Here is a 22671-nt window from a genome sequence, read left to right as displayed (position 1 = left end):
TGATTTTTGTTTGTTTCTTTTGGTATTCTGTTGATTGCTTAGAAATTCTCTGGTTCATTTTCAAACCTAGTTGTTCCAGCCTTGTTTTTTTTTTTTTTTTTTTTAATTGGGGCATAATTGCTTTACAATGTTGTGTTAGTTTCTGCTGTACAACAAAGTGAATCAGCTATATTTATACATATATCCCCTTCCTCTTGGACCCCTCCTCCCACTCCCCCACCCGCCCCATCCACCCATCTAGGTCATCACAGCACACCAAGCTGAGCTCTCTGTGCTATACAGCAGGTTCCCACTAGATATATATTTTACACATGGTAGTGAAGCTTCTCTTTTATTTCTTTAATTATTTTAAGCATTGTCATTTTGATTCTGTGTCAAATAATTTTGATATTTGACAACTCCAGATCTGTTTTTCTCATCTTCTGTTTCTACTGGTTCTTAACCCATAGTACTTCATTTTCCTGTGTGATTTTTTTCCCTTTGTTTTATTTTGTTTTGTTTTTAGTATTAGGCAGTCATTTTTCAGAGAACTATATCTGTGGAAATTCTTTGAAGAGGGAATTGAAGTTGACTTTTTTTTTTTTTTTTGCAGTACATGGGCCTCTCACTGTTGTGGCCTCTCCTGTTGTGGAGCACAGGCTCCAGACACACAGGCTCAGCAGCCATGGTTCACGGGCCTAGCTGCTCCGCGGCATGTGGGATCTTCCCAGCCCGGGGCACGAACCTGTGTCCCCTGCATTGGCAGGTGGACTCTTAACCACTGCGCCACCAGGGGAGCCTGAATTTGACTTTCTTCATGGAGGGATAGTGTTTCCTATTATCACTGTTAATGACAGAGCACTTAAATTCACCACTCAAATTTTGTTTTATCTATATATATAATGTGATTGACACATTTCTCTCTTTCCTGAGATCAGTGATATGCTTAGTGACTTTCAAAAAGCTACTATTTCTAAACTATTTAACACTACATTTTAATCAGAAGGGTCAGTCAGAGTATCTACTTTGCCATACTGCCAAACTAGGAATATATTCACATTTTGAGGCTTTTTTCTGTATTTTTTAACCCATGGTTGATGAACTGTTATAAAAAGTCTGCCTTGATTCAAGGTCACTTTGCCAAATAGAAGATTTTTGTTTATAAGAATTCATAGTAAAAACATTTCTGGGATCTATCAGGTGCTTGCAGAAATATAGCTAGGTGACCTCATCCATTCTCAGAGGTAGATCCAAGATTGCAGACAGCTCTCAGTACCAAAAAGAGTACAATACACGAGGAGCTACATTTTCCACAGTTTCTGATGTTTCCTCAGTCTTGGGCTCCAACCTTCAAGATCTTTCACATAAAAAACGATTTCAGAAGTAACCCTGAAGGGGACGAGGGGAAAATGGTGGAAGAGTAAGACGTGGAGATCACCTTCCTCCCCACAGATACACCAGAAATACATCTACACGTGGAACAACTCCTACAGAACACCTACTGAACGCTGGCAGAAGACCTCAGACCTCCCAAAAGGCAAGAAACGCTCCATGTACCTATGTAGGGCAAAAGAAAAAAGAATAAACAGAGACAAAAGGACAGGGACAGGACTTGCACCATGGGAGGGAGCTGGGAAGGAGGAAAGGTTTCCACACACTAAGAATCCCCTTCACGGGCGGAGACTGATGGTGGCGGAGAGGGGAGCTTCGGAGCCGTGGAGGAGAGCACAGCAACAGGGGTGCGGAGGGCAAAGTGGAGAGATTCTCGCACAGAGGATCGGTGCCGACCAGCACTCACCAGCCCGAGAGGCTTGTCTGCTCACTGGCCGGGGCGGGAGGGTCTGGGAACTGAGGCTTGGGCTTCGGTCGGAGCATAGGGAGAGGACTGGGGTTGGTGGCGTAAACACAGCCTGCAGGGGGTTAGTGTACCATGGCTAGCCAGGAGGGAGTCCGGGAAAAAGTCTGGACCTGCCGAAGAGGCAAGAGACTTTTTCTTCCCTCTTTGTTTCCTGGTGCACGAGGAGAGGGGATTAAGAGCGCCGCTTAAAGGAGCTCGAGAGACGGGCGTGAGCCGCGGCTAAAAGTGCGGACCCCAGAGACGGGCATGAGACACTGAGGCTGCTGCTGCCGCCACCAAGAAGCCTGTGTGCAAGCACAGGTCACTATCCACACACCCCTTCTGGGGAGCCTGTGCAGCCCACCACTGCCACGGTCCCAGGATCCAGGGACAACTTCCCTGGGAGAACGCACAGCGCACCTCAGGCTGGGGCAACGTCATGCTGGCTTCTGCCGCCGGAGGCTTGCCCCGCACTCCGTACCCTCTCTCCCTCCGGCCTGAGTGAGCCAGAGTCCCCGAAGCAGCTGCTCCTTTAACCCCATCCTGTCTGAGCGAAGAACAGATGCCCTCCGGCAACCTACATGCAGAGGCGGGGCCAAATCCAAAGCTGAGCCCCGGGAGCTGTGAGAACAAGGAAGAGAAAGGGAAATCTCTCCCAGCAGCCTCAGAAGCAGCGGATTAAATCTCCACAATCAACTTGATGTACGCTGCATCTGTGGAATACATGAATAGACAACAATTCATCCCAAATTGAGGAGGTGGACTTTGAGAGCAAGCTTCATGAATTTTTCCCCTTTTCCTCTTTTTGTGAGTGTGTATGTGTATGCTTCTGTGTGAGATTTTGTCTGTATAGCTTTGCTTCCAACATTTGTCCTAGGGTTCTATCCTTTTTTTTCCCTTAATAGTTATTTTTTATTTTAATAACTTTATTTTATTTTATCTTACTTTATTTTATTTTACTTTATCTTCTTTCTTTCTTTCCTCCCTTCCCTCCTAAAGACAACGAATCATCCCAAATTGAGGAGGGTGGACTTTGAGAGCAAGATTTATGACTTTTTCCCCTTTTCCTCTTTTTGTGAGTGTCTGTGTGTATGCTTCTGTATGAGATTTTGTCTGTATAGCTTTGCTTCCACCATTTTTCCTAGGGTTTTACCCATCCGTTTTTTTTTTAAAAATTATTTTTCTTAATAATTAATTTTTATTTTAATAACTTTATTATATTTTATCTTACTTTATTTTAATTTACTTTATCTTCTTTCTTTTTTTCTTCCTTCCCTCCTTCCTTTCTTCCTTCCTCCCTCCCTCCCTCCCTCCATCATTTCTTTCTTTCCTTCCTTCATTCTTTCTTTCTGTCTTTCTTTCTTTCTACTTCTACTAATTCTTTCTTTCTAATATTTCTCCCTTTTATTCTGAGCCGTGTGGATGAAAGTCTCTTGGTGCTGCAGCCAGGAGTCAGTGCTGTGCCTCTGAAGTGGGAGAACCAACTTCTGGACAATGGTCCACAACAGACCTCCCAGATCCACATAATATCAAATGGCAAAAATCTCCCAGAGATCTCCATCTCAACACCAACACCCAGCTTCACTCAATGACCAGCATGCTACAGTGCTGGACACCCTATGACAAACACTAGCAAGACAGGAACACAAACCCACCCATTAGCAGAGAGGCTGCCTAAAATCATAATAAGTCCACAGACACCCCAAAGCACACCACCAGACATGGACCTGCCCACCAGAAAGACAATAACCAGTCTCATCCACTGGAACATAGGCACCAGTCCCCTCCACCAGGAAGCCTACACAACCCACTGAACCAACCTTAGCCACTGGGGGCAGACACCAAAAATAACAGGAAATATGAACCTGCAGACTGCAAAAAGGAGTCCCCAAACACAGTAAGATAAGCAAAATGAGAAGACAGAAAAACACACAGCAGATGAAGAAGCAAGATAAAAACCCACCAGACCTAACGAATGAAGAGGAAATAGGCAGTCTACCTGAAAAAAAAATCAGAATAATGATAGTAAAGATGATACAAAATCTTGGAAATAGAATAGACAAAATGCAAGAAACATTTAACAAGGATATAGAAGAACTAAAGAGCAAACAAGGAATGATGAACAACACTATAAATGAAATTAAAAATACTCTAGATGGGATCAATAGCAGAATAACTGAGGAAGAAGAAAGGATAAGTGACGTGGAAGATAAAATAGTGGAAATAACTACTGCAGAGCAGAATAAAGAAAAAAGAATGAAAAGAACTGAGTACAGTCTCAGAGACCTCTGGGACAACATTAAATGCACCAACATTCAAATTATAGGGGTTCCTAAAGAAGTAGAGAAAAAGAAAGGGACTGAGAAAATATTTGAAGAGATTATAGTTGAAAATTTCCTTAATATGGGAAAGGAAATAGTTAATCAAGTCCAGGAAGCACAGACAGTCCCATACAGGATAAACAAGGAGAAATACGCCAAGACACATATTAATCAAACTGTTAAAAATTAAATGCAAAGAAAACATATTAAAAGCAGCAAGAGAAAAACAATAAATAACACACAAGGGAATCCCCATAAGGTTAACAGCTGATCTTTTAGCAGAAATTCTGCAAGCCAGAAGGGACTCGCAAGACATATTTAAGGTGATGAAGGAGAAGAAACTGCAATTAAGATTACTCTACCCAGCAAGGATCTCATTCAGATTTGATGAAGAAATTAAAACCTTTACAAAAGCTGCAAAAGCTGCGAGAGTTCAGCACCACCAAACCAGCTTTACAACAAATAGTAAAGGAACTTCTCTAGGCAAGAAACACAAGAGAAGGAAAAGATCTACAATAATGAATGCAAAGCAATTAAGTAAATGGGAATAAGAACATACATTTCGATAATTACCTTAAATGTAAATGGATTAAATGCTCCCACCAAAAGACACAGATTGGCTGAATGGATACAAAAACAAGACCCATATATATGCTGTCTACAAGAGACCTACTTCAGACGTAGAGACACATACAGACTCAAAGTAAGGGGCTGGAAAAAGATATTCCATGCAAACGGAAACCAAAGAAAGCTGAAGTAGCAATTCTCATTTCAGACAAAATAGACATTAAAATAAAGACTATTAGAAGAGACAAAGAAGGACACTACATAATGATCAAGGGAACAATCCAAGAAGATATAACAATTGTAAACATTTATGCACCCAACATAGGAGCACCTCAATACATAAGGCAAATACTAACAGCTATAAAAGGGGAAATCGACAGTAACACATTCATAGTAGGGGACTTTAACACCCTACTTTCACCAATGGACAGATTATCCAAAATGAAAATAAATAAGGAAACACAAGCTTTAAATAATACATTTCACAAGATGGACTTAATTGATATTTATAGGACATTCCATCCAAAAACAACAGAATACACATTTTTCTCAAGTGCTCATGGAACATTCTCCAGGATAGATCATATCTTGGGTCACAAATCAAGCCTTGGTAAATTTAAGAAAATTGAAATTGTATCAAGTTTCTTTTCTTACCACAATGCTATGAGACTAGATATCAATTACAGGAAAAGATCTGTAAAAAATACAAACACATGGAGGCTAAACAATACACTACTTAATAACAAAGTGATTACTAAAGAAATCAAAGAGAAAATAAAAAAATACCTAGAAACAAATGACAATGGAGACACAACGACCCAAAACCTATGGGATGCAGCAAAAGCAGTTCTAAGAGGGAAGTTTATAGCAATACAATCCTACCTTAAGAAACAGGAAACATCTCGAATAAACAACCTAACCTTGCACCTGAAGCAATTAGAGAAAGAAGAACAAAAAACCCCAAAGTAAGCAGAAGGAAAGAAGTCATAAAAATCGGATAAGAAATAAATGAAAAACAAATGAAGGAAACGATAGTAAAGATCAATAAAACTAAAAGCTGGTTCTCTGAGAAGATAAACAAAATTGATAAACCATTAGCCAGACTCATCAAGAAAAAAAGTGAGAAGACTCAAATCAGTAGAATTAGAAATGAAGAAGGAGAAGTAACAACTGACACTGCAGAAATACAAAAGATCATGAGAGATTACTACAAGCAACTCTATGCCAATAAAATGGACAACCTGGAAGAAATGGACAAATTCTTAGAAATGCGCAACTTGCCAAGACTGAATCAGGAAGAAATAGAAAATATGAACAGAGCAATCACAGGCACTGAAATTGAAACTGTGATTAAAAATCTTCCAACAAACAAAAGCCCAGGACCAGATGGCTTCACAGGCGAATTTTATCAAACATTTAGAGAAGAGCTAACACCTATCCTTGTCAAACTCTTCCAAAATATAGGAGACGGAGGAACACTCGCAAACTCATTCTACGAGGCCACCATCACCCTGATACCAAAACCAGACAAGGATGTCACAAAGAAAGAAAACGACAGGCCAATATCACTGATGAACATAGATGCAAAAATCCTCAACAAAATACTAGCAAACAGAATCCAACAACACATTAAAAGGATCATACAGCATGATCAAGTGGGGTTTATTCCAGGAATGCAAGGATTCTTCAATATATGCAAATCAATCACGTGATACACCATATTAACAAACTGAAGGAGAAAAATTATAAGATCATCTCAATAGATGTACAGCCGACAAAATTCAACACCCATTTATGATAAAAACCCTGCAGAAAGTAGGCATAGAGGGAACTTTCCTCAACATAATAAAGGCCATATATGACAAACCCACAGTGAACATCATCCTCAATGGAGAAAAACTGAAAGCATTTCCACTAAGACCAGGAACAAGACAAGGTTGCCCACTCTCACCGCTCTTATTCAACAAAGTTTTGGAAGTTTTAGCCGCAGAAATCAGAGAAGAAAGGGAAATAAAAGGAATCCAAATCAGAAAAGAAGTAAAGCTGTCACTGTTTGCAAATGACATGAAACTATACATAGAGAATCCTAAAGATGCTACCAGAAAACTACTAGAGCTAATCAATGAATTTGGTAAGTAGCAGGATACAAAATTAATGCACAGAAATCTCTGGCATTCCTTTATACTAATGATGAAAAATCTGATAGTGAAATCAAGAAAACACTCCCATTTACCATTGCAACAAAAAGAATAAAATATCTAGGAATAAACCTACCTAAGGAGACAAAAGACTTGTATGCAGAAAACTATAAGGCACTGATTAAAGAAATTAAAGTTGATACAAATAGATGGAGAGATATCCCATGTTCTTGAATTGGAAGCATCAACATTGTGAAAATGACTCTACTACCCAAAGCAATCTACAGTTTCAATGCAATACCTATCAAACTACCACTGGCATTTTTCACAGAACTAAAACAAAAAATTTCACAATTTGTATGGAAACACAAAAGACCCCGAATAGAAAAAGTAATCTTGAGAACGAAAAACTGAGCTGGAGGAATCAGGCTCCCTGATCCCATACTGTACTACAAAGCTACAGTAATCAAGATAGTACGGTACTGGCACAAAAACAGAAAGATAGATCAATGGAACAGGATAGAAAGCCCAGAGATAAACCCATGCACATATGGTCACCTTATCTTTGGTAAAGGAGGCAGGAATGTACAGTGGAGAAAGGACAGCCTCTTCAATAAGTGGTGCTGGGAAAACTGGACACATAGATGTAATAGTATGAGATTAGATCACTCCCTAACACCATACACAAAAATAAGCTCAAAATGGATTAAAGGCCTAAATGTATGGCCAGAAACTATCAAACTCTTAGCGGAAAACATATGACATAAATCACAGCAAGATCCTGTTTGACCCACCTCCTAGAGAAATGGAAATAAAAATAAACAGATGGGACCTAATGAAACTTCAAAGGTTTTGCACAGCAAAGGAAATCATAAACAAGACAAAATGACAACCGTCAGAATGGGAGAAAATATTTGCAAATGAAGCAACTGACAAAGGATTAATATCCAAAATTTATAAGCAGCTCAATAAGAAAAAAACAAACAACCCAATCCAAAAATGGGCGGAAGACCTAAATAAACATTTCTCCAAAGAAGATATACAGACTGCCAACAAACACATGAAAGAATGCTCAACATCATTAATCATTAGAGAAATGCAAATCAAAACTACAATGAGATATCATCTCACACCAGTCAGAATGGCCATCACCACAAAATCTACAAACAATAAATGCTGGAGAGGGTGTGGAGAAAAGGGAACTCTCTTGCACTGCTGGTGGGAATGTGAATTGGTACAGCCACTATGGAGAACAGTATGGAGGCTCCTTAAAAAACTACAAATAGAACTACCATATGACCCAGCAATCCCACTACTGGGCATATACCCTGAGAAAACCATAATTCAAAAAGAGTCATACACCAAAATGTTCAATGCAGCTCTATTTACAATAGCCCAGAGATGGAAACAACCTAAGTGTCCATCATCGGATGAATGGATAAAGAAGATGTGGCACATATATACAATGGAATATTACTCAGCCATAAAAAGAAATGAAATTGAGCTATTTGTAATGAGGTGGATAGACCTAGAGTCTGTCATACAGAGTGAAGTAATTCAGAAAGAGAAAGACAAATACCGTATGCTAACACATATATATGGAATTTAAGAAAAAAAAATGTCATGAAGAACCTAGGGGTAAGACAGGAATAAAGGCACAGACATACTAGAGAATGGACTTGAGGATATGGGGAGGGGGAAGCGTAAGCTGTGACAAAGCGAGAGAAAGGCATGGACATATATACACTACCAAACATAAGGCAGATAGCTAGTGGGAAGCAGCCACATAGCACAGGGAGATCAGCTCGGTGCTTTGTGACCACCTGGAGGGGTGTGATAGGGAGGGTGGGAGGGAGGGAGACACAAGAGGGAAGAGATATGGGAACATATGTATAACTGATTGACTTCGTTTTAAAGCAGAAACTAACACACCATTGTAAAGCAATTATACTCCAATAAAGATGTAAAAAAATAAAATAAAAAAAGAAGTAACCCTGAGACCTAAGGCTTCATAAGAACATCTGTACACTATCCATAGGAAGTTGTTCAGGTCCTCCAATTTCTTGCTTCTTATTTCTTGCTCTTCGGATTGTCTCTCAGAACTGACTCTCACCATCACTGTTGCTTGGTGTTGTTGAATTGGTCACTGACAGCAGGTTCCTTCCTTGGTTTAATCCTTTAGCTCTCTTTTTTTTTTTTTTGTCCCCATAGTAATTTGTCTTCCACACAACTTTTCCTATTTTGGGTCATATTCCATTTGTTCATTTCCTGTGTTTATGAGTTATCTCTAGTAATCCCTCCTTCTTGAGCAACTGGCTTATCTAGATCTGTAAATTATAGTATGTAGAATTCAGAAGGGAATTTCTTGCCTCTTCAGTTAAAGGTACATTACTACTCAAACAAAACTATTGAGAGGCTTACCTGAATTGGTCTTCCATCAGGTGTCAGCACCTCTTCAGAAAGTTCCATCATCTTCAGGGCCATCAGAGCAATGGGTTTAGCATGGCAGAGGCTTTTTCTGTGGAGCCCTGCAGCAACACAGTATGCATCACCTATTGTTTCCACCTGCAGCAGTCAGACAAATCAAATGCAAATGTATGATAATGAGCCAAAGTCGAAATACTTATCTGCAATCACAAATGTTACTGGAAAACATATCATCAAAACATCAATAAATCAAGCAATTAGACAATAGAGTATAATCATAAAAGAGTTTGCAAACAGCCAGAGTCAAATACTAACTAACATGTCACCCCAGACCTGTTTGTTCATCAACATTAACACCATAGATGATCATTGAAATCAGAAACAACTAGAATATAAAATAATTATCCCTCACAAAAATAGAATTGTCAGTGTTTTGCCTGGATATTTTCCAAATAATGACTTTTTACAAAGACACTCATCTCCTTCAAACCTTCGAGTAGACCTTCACTGGAAAGTAATTTTTTTTGCAATTTTTCCCAGTTACTCCACACGTTTTAGTGTTTATTTTTATTTTTTTAATTGAAGTATAGCTGATTTACAATGTTGTGTTAGTTTCAGGTGTCACACTTTTTGATATATCTGTAATTTGTTGTCTAGTCTATTCTTATTTACTCTTAATAATTATAACATGTAACACTTCTTCTTAATTGCATCATTATATAATTATATATAATAATTATAACATGTAACACTTCTACCATTAATTGCATCAACTGCTTTACATGCATTATCTCATTTAATCCTCACAAATATCCTAAATGGAAGAAACTAGTATTGGTTATATTTGAGATGAGAACTTCATGCACAGAAACCCATCCATAATCTTACAATTAAAGAGTTAACAGGCACTGTCAAGAGTTTTTCCATACCATGTCAGCAACCATTCTGAATGGCTATTGTGATTGTTAAATATTTTCAATATTTACCCAGGGATAAAACTTCCAAAATTCCAAAGCATAGAACATGGTATAAAAGTTAGGCACAACTCATTTCTAGAGGAAAGTTTTCTAATTATCCAAGGTAGATATGGTGATTATGTTCAATAGGTCTAATTTTTAATTAGAAAAAAGTGATGAACTATTGTATTAAATGTCCAATTCCAATATCACTTTTTCTGTGAATCACTCCATGGTCCTTCCATTAGTTCTTAGTAGCAAAACTAATCCTTTCTTCTACTCTGTTTCAACAGCACACGTCTATATTATAGCATTCATCATAGATTATAATCAATATGTATCAATATATAATCAATATGTATCCACAGCTACAAAGTGAGCTCTGTAAGAATAGGATCATGTCATTTTAATGTCTGTACTCATAGTGCTCATGATAGTGTCTTAAATATAACTATTTAATAAATAACTATCAAATGAATAAACAATCAACCATATTTAACTATGATTACAATAACAGTCATTCTAATCAGTTGCTCATTTGCCCCATTTATTTTATGAGCACCATGTAGACCTGTGTGCCATGTAGATCTGGGTAGGAAAAAATTGCTTCTAAATTACTGGAGATGCTTCTATCATAAATATAACAAGAATTACAAAATATTCTATTAGTTAAGATTTAACAGCAATAATTAAATTTCATGTGAATGAATCCTAACACTTTAATATTAAAAAGCTTCTCTGCATTAAATTCTGTGAGCACAAATTTAGGGAATGTGATGACAGCACTTATGAATGTCATGAAACTAGAGATGCCAAAATTATCAATGATTATCTGAATCTTACCAGGAAATATGCATCAAAAATGATTCAAATACACTCAGACCTATCAAGAAGTTCCAAATCTTCACTTCAGGATCTGTTATCTGGGGCCAGAAAATGTAAATTAAAATTGTATGGTAAGAACAGAAAGATGATACAATGTGAGTCAGCAAAAGTTTTATTCTAAATACTAAAATATACTTCCACCAAAATCTCTCACTGAGGAAGAAAACCAGCAAATAGCAAACGTCTGAAATGTGGTCATTTACCATTTCCCCCTAAAAACACAATGTCTTTTGCTAAACCTCAGATTTATCTCATACTTTTGTATTTCTATACAATTAAAACATCTAGAATGTTGTTAGTTATATAATTTGAAACTAACTTCTGATTTTCAAATATTAGAACACATAAGCAGTTAATTATTTGTATAAATTGAACTGCACTCCAGTCACTCTGAACATGCATGTTCCTGGAGCATTATCTTTTCTTGGAGTCTCTATCATTATCAAACTTCTCATCAGTATTAACTCCATTATCATTTCAGTAAAAATTTATTGAATACCACTAAATGTGTATTTCTAGAATTTGTACCACAGGCATATATAAAGATTAGTTAGTTATATGTTGTACTTTCTCCTTAGGTATATATAATGTAATAGTATGGAGAAGATGGACCAATATGTTAGCAAATGACAAAAAAAAATCAAATTAAGTACACAACATAAATATAAGAAATTCACATTAAAATCCATTCCTGTAAGATTACATAACATTTAGTTTCCAAATATTTAAATCCAGACTAGCTATCAGAAACAATAGGATCAAGAGCTAGGTAAGAAATAGACAGCAAAAAACCCATAGATTAAGATGTGGAATTTTCACACTTATTCTTAAACACCCGACATAAAAAAAAAATTCTAAAATATGTTGTTGTCATCATGGCAGGCTAGATTATGCTGCAGTAACAATACAACCTGCAAATCGTAATGCTCTAAAATAGCAAAGGTTTCTTCTGATTCATGTTGCATATTTATGGGGGTTAGGGGATTGGGGTAGAGGAGAGAAACATTGTGCCACATCTCTTCACTCCAGGGACAGTGCCAATAGAATCTCCTCATCTGAAGCTGGTTGCCATGTCAGAAGAAAAGTGGTTCTGATTATACACTAGCTCTTAAAGCTTCCTCCCATAAGTGACATATATGGCTTTTTGTCAGGATTCATTCGTCAAAGCAAGTCACGTGACCATGTTTAACAAAAAGGAGATGGGAAAATGCAACCAAACTTGTGCTCAGAGAAGGATCAGAAATATCTGGTGAATAGTACTAATGAGAACATGAATGAATATGTGATCGCTTAGAAATTTTCAAACAGCTAGATGTCTGTAAAGTGCAAGTAATACATCCTTGAGATGTTTTTCTTTCCTTGTAGATATATTCAGTATCTTAACCTGAAAATCTTGGATGAAACACCTTAGTAATGCAGCTTTCCATTAAAGCTCTATTCTTTTCTCCTCTCCCTTCATCTAAATGTCAGGTCTACACAAATTTAGCAGAATTGAATACATGTGGAAATTTTAGTGTATTCCCTTAGAACTTATGTCAACTTTGCTTCAAAAGGAGCAGGGAAAGTGAAAGCATTATATATCAGTTAAATTTCTTTTGAGGCTGTTTCCTTGAGTTAAACAAGTAGACATTATAAACATATTACCAAAAAACTGTCCAAAAAGTTGACTATGGCCTGAATTCCTTTATAATTGTCTCAGTGTTTTTTTAATAGACACCATCTAAAATAGTGCATCTCATTTATTTTCAGTATCTCCAACCTGTTCTTAAATGACATTAGATAAAAATAAAGATGACTAAACTAAACTTGGAAATGAAAAAGATAGAGCTTATGCAAATGTCAGAAAAACCTTACATCCTTCTCTGAACATAAAAGAGGAGGCTTAAATACTAAAAATATTATGTAACAACTGTTGCCCCACATATTATTATACCTGCTTTTATCAAACTTTAAAGAATTAATCTATCTCAGTATATCTTCTCAACACTTTATAATCAAACTCCCTACATTATTCAAGAAATAAAGGTGGTATAAATAAACTTCTTAGAGTTATGCATTCACCCTTTTTATTTATTTTAGCTTTAATTTATTACTTAAAATAATTTATTTATACTTTCTAATAGAAGCTCATCCCCATGTTTTCTTCTCCCTCCCCTCCAGATTAATGTTCAAGAATTATCTGGGAAATTTCTTGGAAATTTGGGCACAGTGGGGAGGAAAGAATGTGTGTGTTGTAAATAAGGGTGAGGGTGGTACTGGGGCTAGGATTACCCTACAAGAACACTGCACATAACTGGGCAGTAAATAATCTCTGCCCCATGAAACTCATGACCACCTCAGTCCTTCCATCCCATAGTCCTGGGACTATCTTCCTTTGAACTTTGTAGAACTTGTGAAAGGGAGTTTGGGGAGAGGGCATAATAGTAGAGAGTCAGAGAACTCTGACAGTCTACCTTACTGGATAGCCTCCCTCTCTTCATCTGGACACAATCAAGAGGAGAAACAAGTAGAAAGTTTGCTTTTCTAGATTGCTCCAAGGTGGTAGAGTAGAAGGACTTGTGCTCATGCCCTCTTGCGAGAACACTGGAATCACAACTAAGTGCTCAACAATCATTGACAGTAAGACACTGGAACTCACCAAAAAAGATACCCCACATCCAAAGACAAAGGAGAAGCTGCAATGAGATGGTAGGAGGGATGCAATCAAAACAAAATCAAATCCCATAACCGCTGGGTGGGTGACTTACAAACTGGAGAACAATTATACCACAGAAGTCCACCCACTGGAGTGAAGGCTGTGAGCCCCACATCAGGCTTCCCAACCTGGGGGTTGGGCAATGGGAGGAGGAATTCCCAGAGAATCCAACTTTGAAGGCTAGTGGGATTTGATTGCAGGACTTCAACAGGACTGCAGGAAACAGACACTCCATTCTTGGAGGGCACACACAAAGAAGTGTGCACATAAGGATCCAGGGGGAAGGAGCAGTGATGCCATAGGAGACTGAACCAGACCTACCTGCTAGTGTAGGAGAGTCTCCTGCAGAGGTGGGGAGCAGCTATGGCTCACCACACAGACAAGGACACTGGCAGCAAAAGTTCTGGGAAGTACTCCTTGGCATGAGACCACCCGCAGTCTGCCATTAGCCCCACCAAAGAGCCTGTATCCTCCAGTACTGGGTTGCCCTAGGCCAAAAAACCAGCAGCAAGGGAACTCAGTCCCATCCATCAGCAGACAAGTGGATTAAAGTTTTACTGAGCTCTATCCACCACAGAAACAGCAAGCTATACCCACCACCAGTTCCTACCATCAGGAAGCTTGCACTAGCCTCTTAGATGGCCTCATCCACCAGAAGGCAGACAACAGAAGCAAGAATAACAATCCAGCAGCCTGTGGAATGAAAACCACATTCAAAGATAGACAAAATGAAAAGGCAGAGGACTAGGTACAAAACGAAGGAACAAGATAAAACCCCAGAAAAACAACTAAATGAAGTGGAGATAAGCAAGTTTTCAGAAAAAAATATTCAGAATAATGATAGTGAAGATGATGCAGGACCTCAGAAAGAGAATGGAAGCAAAGATCAAGAAGATGCAAGGAATGTTTAACAAAGACCTAGAAGAATCAAAGAACAAATAAACAGAGATGAACAGTACAATAACTGAAATGAAAAATACACTAAAAGGAATCAATAGCAGAATAACTGAGGCAGAAGAACAGATAAGTGACCTGGAACACAGATGGGTGAAAATCACTGCTGTGAAACAGAATAAAGAAAAAAGAATGAAAATAAATGAAGACAGACTAAGAGACCTCTGGGACAATATTAAACACACCACATTGGCATTATGGGGGTGCCAGAGGAGAAGAGAGAGAGAGAAAGGACCCGAGAAAATATTTGAAGAGACTATAGTGGACACATTCCATAACATGGGGAAGGAAATAGTCACCCAAAGCCAGGAAGCACAGAGAGTCTCAGGCAGGATAAACCCAAGGAGAAACACACCAAGACACATAGTAATCAAACTGACAAAAATTAAAGACAAAGAAAAATTATTAAAAGCAGCAAGGTAAAAATGACAAATAACAAACAAGGGAACTCCCATAAGGTTAACAGCTGATTTCTCAGCAGAAACTCTACAAACCAGAAGGGAGTGGCACAATATATGTAAAGTGATGAAAGGGAGAACAGAAAACCAAGATTACTCTACCCAGCAAGGATATCATTCAGATTTGATGGAGAAATCAATAACTTTCCAGACAAGCAAAAACTAAGAGAATTCAGAAGAACCAAACCAGTTCTACACCAAATGCTAAAGGAACTTCTCTAAGTGGAAAACACAAGAGAAGAAAAGGACCTACAAAAACAATCCCAAAACAATTAAGAAAATGGTAATAGGAACATACATATTGATAATTACCTTAAATGTAAATGGATTAAATGCTCAACCCAAAATACACTAGCTCACTGAATGGATACAAAAAAAGACCCGCATATATGCTGTCTACAAGAGACCCACTTCAGACCTAGGGACACAAAGAGACCAAAAGTGAGGGGATGGAAAAAGATATTCCATGCAAATGGCAATCAAAAGGAAGCTGGAGTAGCAATACTCATATCAGATAAAATAGTATAAAATAAAGAATGTTCCAAGAGACAAGGAAGGACACTATATGATCAAGGGATCAATCCAAGAAGAATATATAATAATTATAAATATATATGCACCCAGCATAGGAGCACCTCAATACATAAGGCAAATACTAACAGCTATAAAAGAGGAAATCAACAGTAACACAATAATTGTGGGGGATTTTAACACCTCACTTATACCAATGGACAGTTCATCCAAAATGCAAATAAATAAGGAAACACAAGCTTTAAATAACACATTATACCAGATGGACTTAATTGATACTTATAGGACATTCCACCTGAAAAGAGCAGATTACACTTTCTTCTCAAGTGCACACAAAACATTCTCCAGGATAGATCACATCTTAGGTCACAAATCAAGCCTCAGTAAATTTCAGAAAACTGAGATCATATCAAGCATTTTCTCTGACCACAATGCTATGAGATTAGAAATAAATTACAATGAAAAAAAGTAAAAAACACAAACACATGGAGGCTAAACGATACATTACTAAATAACCAAGAGATCACTGAAGAAATACCTAGAGACAAATGACAACAAAAACATGACAATCCAAAACCTATGGGATGCAGCAAAAGCAGTTCCAAGAGGAAAGTTTAGAGCAATATAATCCTACCTCAAAAAACAAGAAAAATCTCAAATACACAACTTAAACTTACACCTAAAGCAATTAGAGAAAGAAGAAAAAAAAATACACAAAGTTAGCAGAAGAAAAGAAATCATAAAAATCAGATCAGAAATAAATGAAAAAGAAACAAAGGAAACAATAGGAAATATCAATAAAGCTAAAAGAAGGTTCATTGAGAAGATAAACAGAATTGATAAACCATTAGCCAGACTCCTGAGGAAAACAAGGGAGAAGACTCAAATCAACAGAATTAGAAATGAAAAAGGATAAGTAACAACTGACACTGCAGAAATGAAAAGGACCATGAGAGACTACTACAAGCAACTATATGCAAATAAAATGGACAACCTGGAAGAAATGGAAAAGATCTTAGAAAAGCACAACTTTCCAATACTGAACCAGCAAGAAATAGAAAATATGAACAGAACAAATGCAAGCACTGAAATTGAAACTGTGATTAAAAATCTTCCAACAAACGAAAGTCCAGGACCCAGATGACTTCACAGGGGAAATCTATCAAACATTCAGAGAAGAGTTAACACCCATCCTTCTCAAACTCTTCCAAAAAATTGCAGAGGAAGGAACACTCCCAAACTCATTGTACGAGGCCACCAAACACCCTGATACCAAAACCAGGAAAAGATACTACAAAAAAAGAAAATTACAGACCAATATCACTGATGAATATAGGTGCAAAAATCCTCAACAAAATACTAGCAAATAGAATCCAAAAACACACTATAAGGATCATACACCATGATCAAGTGACATTTATCTCAGGGATGCAAGGATTCTTCAATATATGCAAATCAATCAATGTGATACACCATTTTAACAAATTGAAGAATAAAAACCATATGATTATCTCAATAGATGCATAAAAATATTTTGGCAAAATTCATCATCCATTTATGATAAAAACTCTCCAGAAAGGGGGCATAGAGGGAACCTACCTCAATATAATAAAGACATTATATGACAAACCCACAGCCAACATCGTTCTCAATGGTGAAAAACTGAAAGCGTTTCCTCTAGGATCAGGAACAAGACAAGGATGTCCACTCTCACCACTATCATTCAACAACGTTTTGGAAGTCCTAGCTATGGCAATCAGAGAAGAAAAAGAAATAAAAGGAACACAAATTGGAAAAGAAGAAGTAAAACTGTCACTGTTTGCAGATGACATGATACTATACATAGAAAATCCTAAAGATGCCACCAGAAAACTACTAGAACTAATCAATGAATTTGGTAAAGTTGCAGGGTAGAAAATTAATGCACAGAAATATCTTGCATTCCTATACACTAATGATGAAAAATCTGAAAGAGAAATTAAGGAAACACTTCCATTTACCATTGCAACAAAAAGAATAAAATACCTAGGAATAAACCTACCTAGGGAGACAAAAGACCTGTATGCAGAAAACTATAAGACACTGACAAAAGAAATCAAAGATGATACAAACAAATGAAGGGACATACCATGTTCTTGGACTGGAAGAATGAATATTGTGAAAATGACCATACTACCCAAAGCAATCTACAGATTCAATGCAATTCCTAACAAATAACCAATGGCATTGTTTAAGGAACTAGGAAAAAAAATTTAATTTGTGTGGATACATAAAAGACCCTGAATAGCCAAAGCAATCTTGAGGGAATAAAACGGAGCTGGAGGAATCCCCGACTTCAGTTTATACTACAAAGCTAGTATAGTAGCTTTATACTACCTACAAATCAAGACAACATGGTACTGTCACAAAAACAGAAATATTGATCAATGGGACAGGATAGAAACCCCAGAGATAAACCCATGCACATATGGTCAACTAATCTATGACAAAGGATGCAAGAATATACAATGGAGAAAAGACAGCCTCTTCAATAAGTGATGTTAGGAAAACTGGACAGCTACATGTAAAAGAATGAAATTAGAACACTCCCTAACACCACGCACAAAAACAAACTCAAAATGGATTAAAGACCTAAATGTAAGACTGGACACTATAAAACTCTTAAAGGAAAACATAGGAAGAACACTCTATGACATAAATCACAGCAAGATCTTTATTGATCCTCCTCCTAGAATAATGAAAATATAAACAAAAATAAACATATGGGACCTAATGAAACTTCAAAGCTTTTGCACAGCAAAGGAAACCATAAACAAGACAAAAAGACAACCCTCAGAATGGGAGAAAATATTTGCAAATGAAGCAACTGACAAAGGATTAATCTCCAAAATATACAAGCAGCTCATGCAGCTCAATATAAAAAAAAAAACAACCCAATCAAAAAATGGGCAGAAGACCTAAGTAGACATTTCTCCAAAGAGACATACAGATGGCCAACAGGCACATGAAAAGGTGCTCAACAAGGCTAATTATTAGAGAAAGGCAAATCAAAACTACAATGAGGTATCACATCCAACCAGTTAGAATGGACATCATCAGAAAATCTAGAAACAACAAATGCTGGAGAGGGTGCAGAGAAAAGGAAACACTCTTGCACTGTTGGTGGGAATGTAAATTGATACAGCCACTAAGGAGAACAGTATGGAGGTTCCTTAAAAAACTAAAAATAGAATTACCATATGACCCAGCAATCCCACTACTGGGCATGTACCCAGAGAAAACCATAATTCGAAAGGACACATGCACCCCAATGTTCATTGCAGCACTATTTACAATAGCCAGGTCATGAAAGCAACCTAAATGCCCATTGACAAATGAATGAACAAAGAAGATGTGGTACATATATACAATGGAATATTATTCAGCCATAAAAAGAATGAAATTCAGTCATTTGCAGAGATGTGGATGGACCTAGAGACTTATACAGAGTGAAGTAAGTCAGAAAGAGGAAAACAAATATCATATATTAACACATTTATGTGGAATCTAGAAAAATGGTACACATGAACTGGTTTGCAAGGTAGAGATAGAGACACATATGGAGAGAACAAGCATATGGACACCAAGTGGGGGAAAGCAGGAGTGGTGGAGGTGGTGGTGGGATGAATTGGGAGATTGGGATTGACATATATACACTAATATGTATAAAATAGATAACTAATAAGAACCTGCTGTATAAAAAATAAATAAATAAAATAAAATTCAAGAATAAAAAAACAAAAACATACAAAAAAACAAATCTTTGCCAACTGGATCAGCTAAAAATAGTTTCCCATTTTAATTTTCTTATTTTTGAGTTTGAGGGTCTTCCTTTTTTGTTGGTCATTTGTAATTCTAGTTTTGTACCAACTTTCCAAATTTTTGATTAGCCTTTTTCTAAGAGCTTTGTAAGAATTATTTGTATACTAAGGCCTTTTTCTGTCATGAGATTTGCATTTTTTTGTCTTATTTTGTTGGTCTTTTGACTTTGTAATGATACTTTTGTTGCACACATATTTTAGAATTTTTACTGACAAATGTACCAGTTTTTTTCCTTTATGGATTCTGGATTTTTATACCATACTTATAAATAATTCCTAAATTATGTTTTACATTTACTCATCTTTTATATTTTTATGAGCCCATTTTATATTAAATGCATTGATTTATCAAAAAAAAAAAAAAAGAAAGTCTGCTTTTCTAATTGTTCTGCTTTCTGTTTTTGGCCCCTAGAGTCTTTAAAAAAGAAATGGAGGTGGGAAGGAGAGAGAAGAGAGGTGTTGGAATATGATGTAAGCCTAAAAATGAAAAATGTCTTCTTTTTCCCTCCTAGCATTTCACAGAGCACTTGGTCACCTGGGCATGATGAGGTCATTGTGGCTAAGAACACTTGATTTTCAGAAAGGATACCATATTTGTGCTTGCTGTGAGGATTGGGCCACACCTGCCAGCCCAATCACCTGTCTTATATTAGGTTCGATTCCTGAGTGACAGGGAGAGGGGTACAGTAGAGGAGTTTTCTAGTGATTGGCAGGCACCCTGAGTCCACAAAACAGTTCTGGAGGTACTTGATAACTAGAAACCAGACAAAAGGATTGTTGGTGGTATGGACATAGATTATCCAAAAGGCTGGCCATAAAAAGGTAGAGCATGGCAAAGGTCTTCGTGAAAACTTGTAAGTAGCAGAAGACCAGGAAAAACTGTATACTTGGGTAAATTTGGAGACATTTTACATTTCCCCCTTTATTTCATACATACTCAGCAGGTCTCTGCTGTTTATATTCCTGTTTTTCCAGGTACTCAGCAGCTGAGTGGGTGAAATAGGCTCCTGGCCAAATATGAAAATCCAGGTGTCAGTGGCCAAGCAGAGGTGATAGGGGTATGGAACATCCACTGGACCTACTTGAAGATGAACAGTTTGCCACAGACAGCAAGCATGAACCCAGTTTTTTATTGTTGTTGAGGTTGTGTTTCTTGAAGATATACTTGCTCTCTTCAAACATGACTCACGAGTACATATATCAAAAGCAAGTAGGAAGGCCCTGACAAAAACAAATGCTCAAGCAATGTAGATGAAAGCAGTGCAGTCTTTAGCATCATTTTCTTGGGTTAAGCAAAGTGATGGCCATGGCCATAGAAGCTACATTATTGAAGTTGAGAGCACTGGCAGTCCAGAGGAGCCAAGATGCAGAAACGCCAGCACATAAACATCACTGTTGGTCAAGCACAGGTGTAACAATAAGTGGGAGGTAATAAAAATATCCCTGGAGCAGAGATAATTTCCAGAAGTAGGAGTTAACCGGACTAGTACCAAAATAGCCTTGAGTGTGTCCCTGGGCTACCCTTCTGAAAGTAGTCTGATTTCCCTTCACATAGCAGGTGGTATTGTAGGAGTTGGGCCACATTTTTCCTTTAATAAGAACAATCTTGTCAGATCCTGAGAGGCTATGGTCTGAGAACCAGGTGAAAAAGTTACAGGTGATACCCTGCTCCTGCAGATGAAAGACTCCTGACCATATATTTGGAATGGAAAAAAATGTCACTTGTCCAGAAGCTCTCATCTCATATTCTTTAATAATCACCTTGTTTCTGCAGTAGGAGTTTGCTCAAAAGATTACCTTGAAGTTGTAGATTGTCCTGGGTTATCTGAACTCTTTTCTTCCTAATTAATATGAACCTCACGTGCAGGCTCAGCGGCCATGGCTCATGGGCCTAGCCACTCCATGGCATGTGGGATCTACCCAGACCGGGGCATGAACCTGTGTCCCCTACATTGGCAGGCAGCCTCTCAACCACTGCGCCACCAGGGAAGCCCAGCCCTCACGTTTTCTCAAGTTTACTTTCCCTACTTCTGGGTCTGTGACTTTCTTATACACATATTTGATGAACATAATTCTATATTACAGTATGTTTTGGGGTGTGTGTGCATTTGTGCATGTATGTGTTTATACTCTCCCTCTACTAGCTATATTTAACTTTATATCCCTGAATCCTAGCACAGTAAGTATAAGGATGCCCAATAGAGTTTTACTAAATGCTTTAAATTTGTGCAGTTTCTACATTGGAGTGGAAATTGTCCACTAAGCAAGCTTTCTGAATGCAAAATTCAGGACCACCCACATAAGAATCACCTAGACAGTACTTACTAAAAATTAGATCTCTAGGCCCCACCTAGATCTATTAAAAGAAAATCTAAGTATAAGACAAAGCTAACTGCATTCTCACATGCTTCCAGGTAAACTTTATGATTCTCAAAGTTTGAAGACTTCTGGTGTGTGATGTGAATTAAAAATATACAAAATCGGAGATCACCTTCCTCCCCACAGATACACCAGAAATACATCTACGCGTGGAACAACTCCTACGGAGCACCTACTGAACGCTGGCAGAAGACCTCAGACCTCCCAAAAGGCAAGGAACCCCCCACGTACCTGGTTAGGGCAAAAGAAAAAACTAAACAGAGACAAAAGGATAGGGACGGGTCCTGCACCAGCGGGAGAGAGCTGTGAAGGAGGAAAAGTGTCCACACACTAGGAAGCCCCTTCGCGGGTGGAGACTTCGGGAGGCGGAGTGGGGGAGCTTGGGAGCCGCGGAGGAGAGCACAGCAACAGGGGTGCGGAGGGCAAAGCGGACAGATTCCAGCGCAGAGGATCGGGCCGACCGGAACTCACCAGCCGAGAGGCTTTTCTGCTCGCCCGCCGGGGCGGGCGGGACTGGGAGCTGAGGCTCCGGCTTTTGTCGGAGCGCCGGGAGAGGACTGAGGTTGGTGGCGTGAACACAGCCTGCAGGGCGTTAGTGCACCGCGGCTAGCCGGGAGAGAGTCCGGGGAAAAGTCTGGACCTGCCGAAGAGGCAAGAGACTTTTACGTCCCTCTTTGTTTCCTG

The 22671-nt window shown here is 38.1% G+C and overlaps 1 protein-coding gene across 1 annotated transcript in view; it reads right to left on the bottom strand.

The window, feature by feature from the left end:
• The window catches only part of GUCY1A2 (guanylate cyclase 1 soluble subunit alpha 2), a 436347-nt gene that overhangs the window by 147150 nt on the left and 266526 nt on the right, over positions 1 to 22671 (bottom strand). Inside the window, exon 6 of the mRNA XM_004284012.3 lies at positions 9264 to 9407. Coding sequence (XP_004284060.1) covers positions 9264 to 9407 — 144 coding nt within the window. The remainder of the gene's footprint in view (positions 1 to 9263; positions 9408 to 22671) is intronic.

The sequence above is a fragment of the Orcinus orca genome, chromosome 8, assembly GCF_937001465.1.
Source record: "Orcinus orca chromosome 8, mOrcOrc1.1, whole genome shotgun sequence".
NCBI classification, from domain to species: Eukaryota; Metazoa; Chordata; class Mammalia; order Artiodactyla; family Delphinidae; genus Orcinus; species Orcinus orca.
Note: the sequence above shows the minus strand (reverse complement) of the source record. Positions and strands in the feature narration are given on the sequence as shown.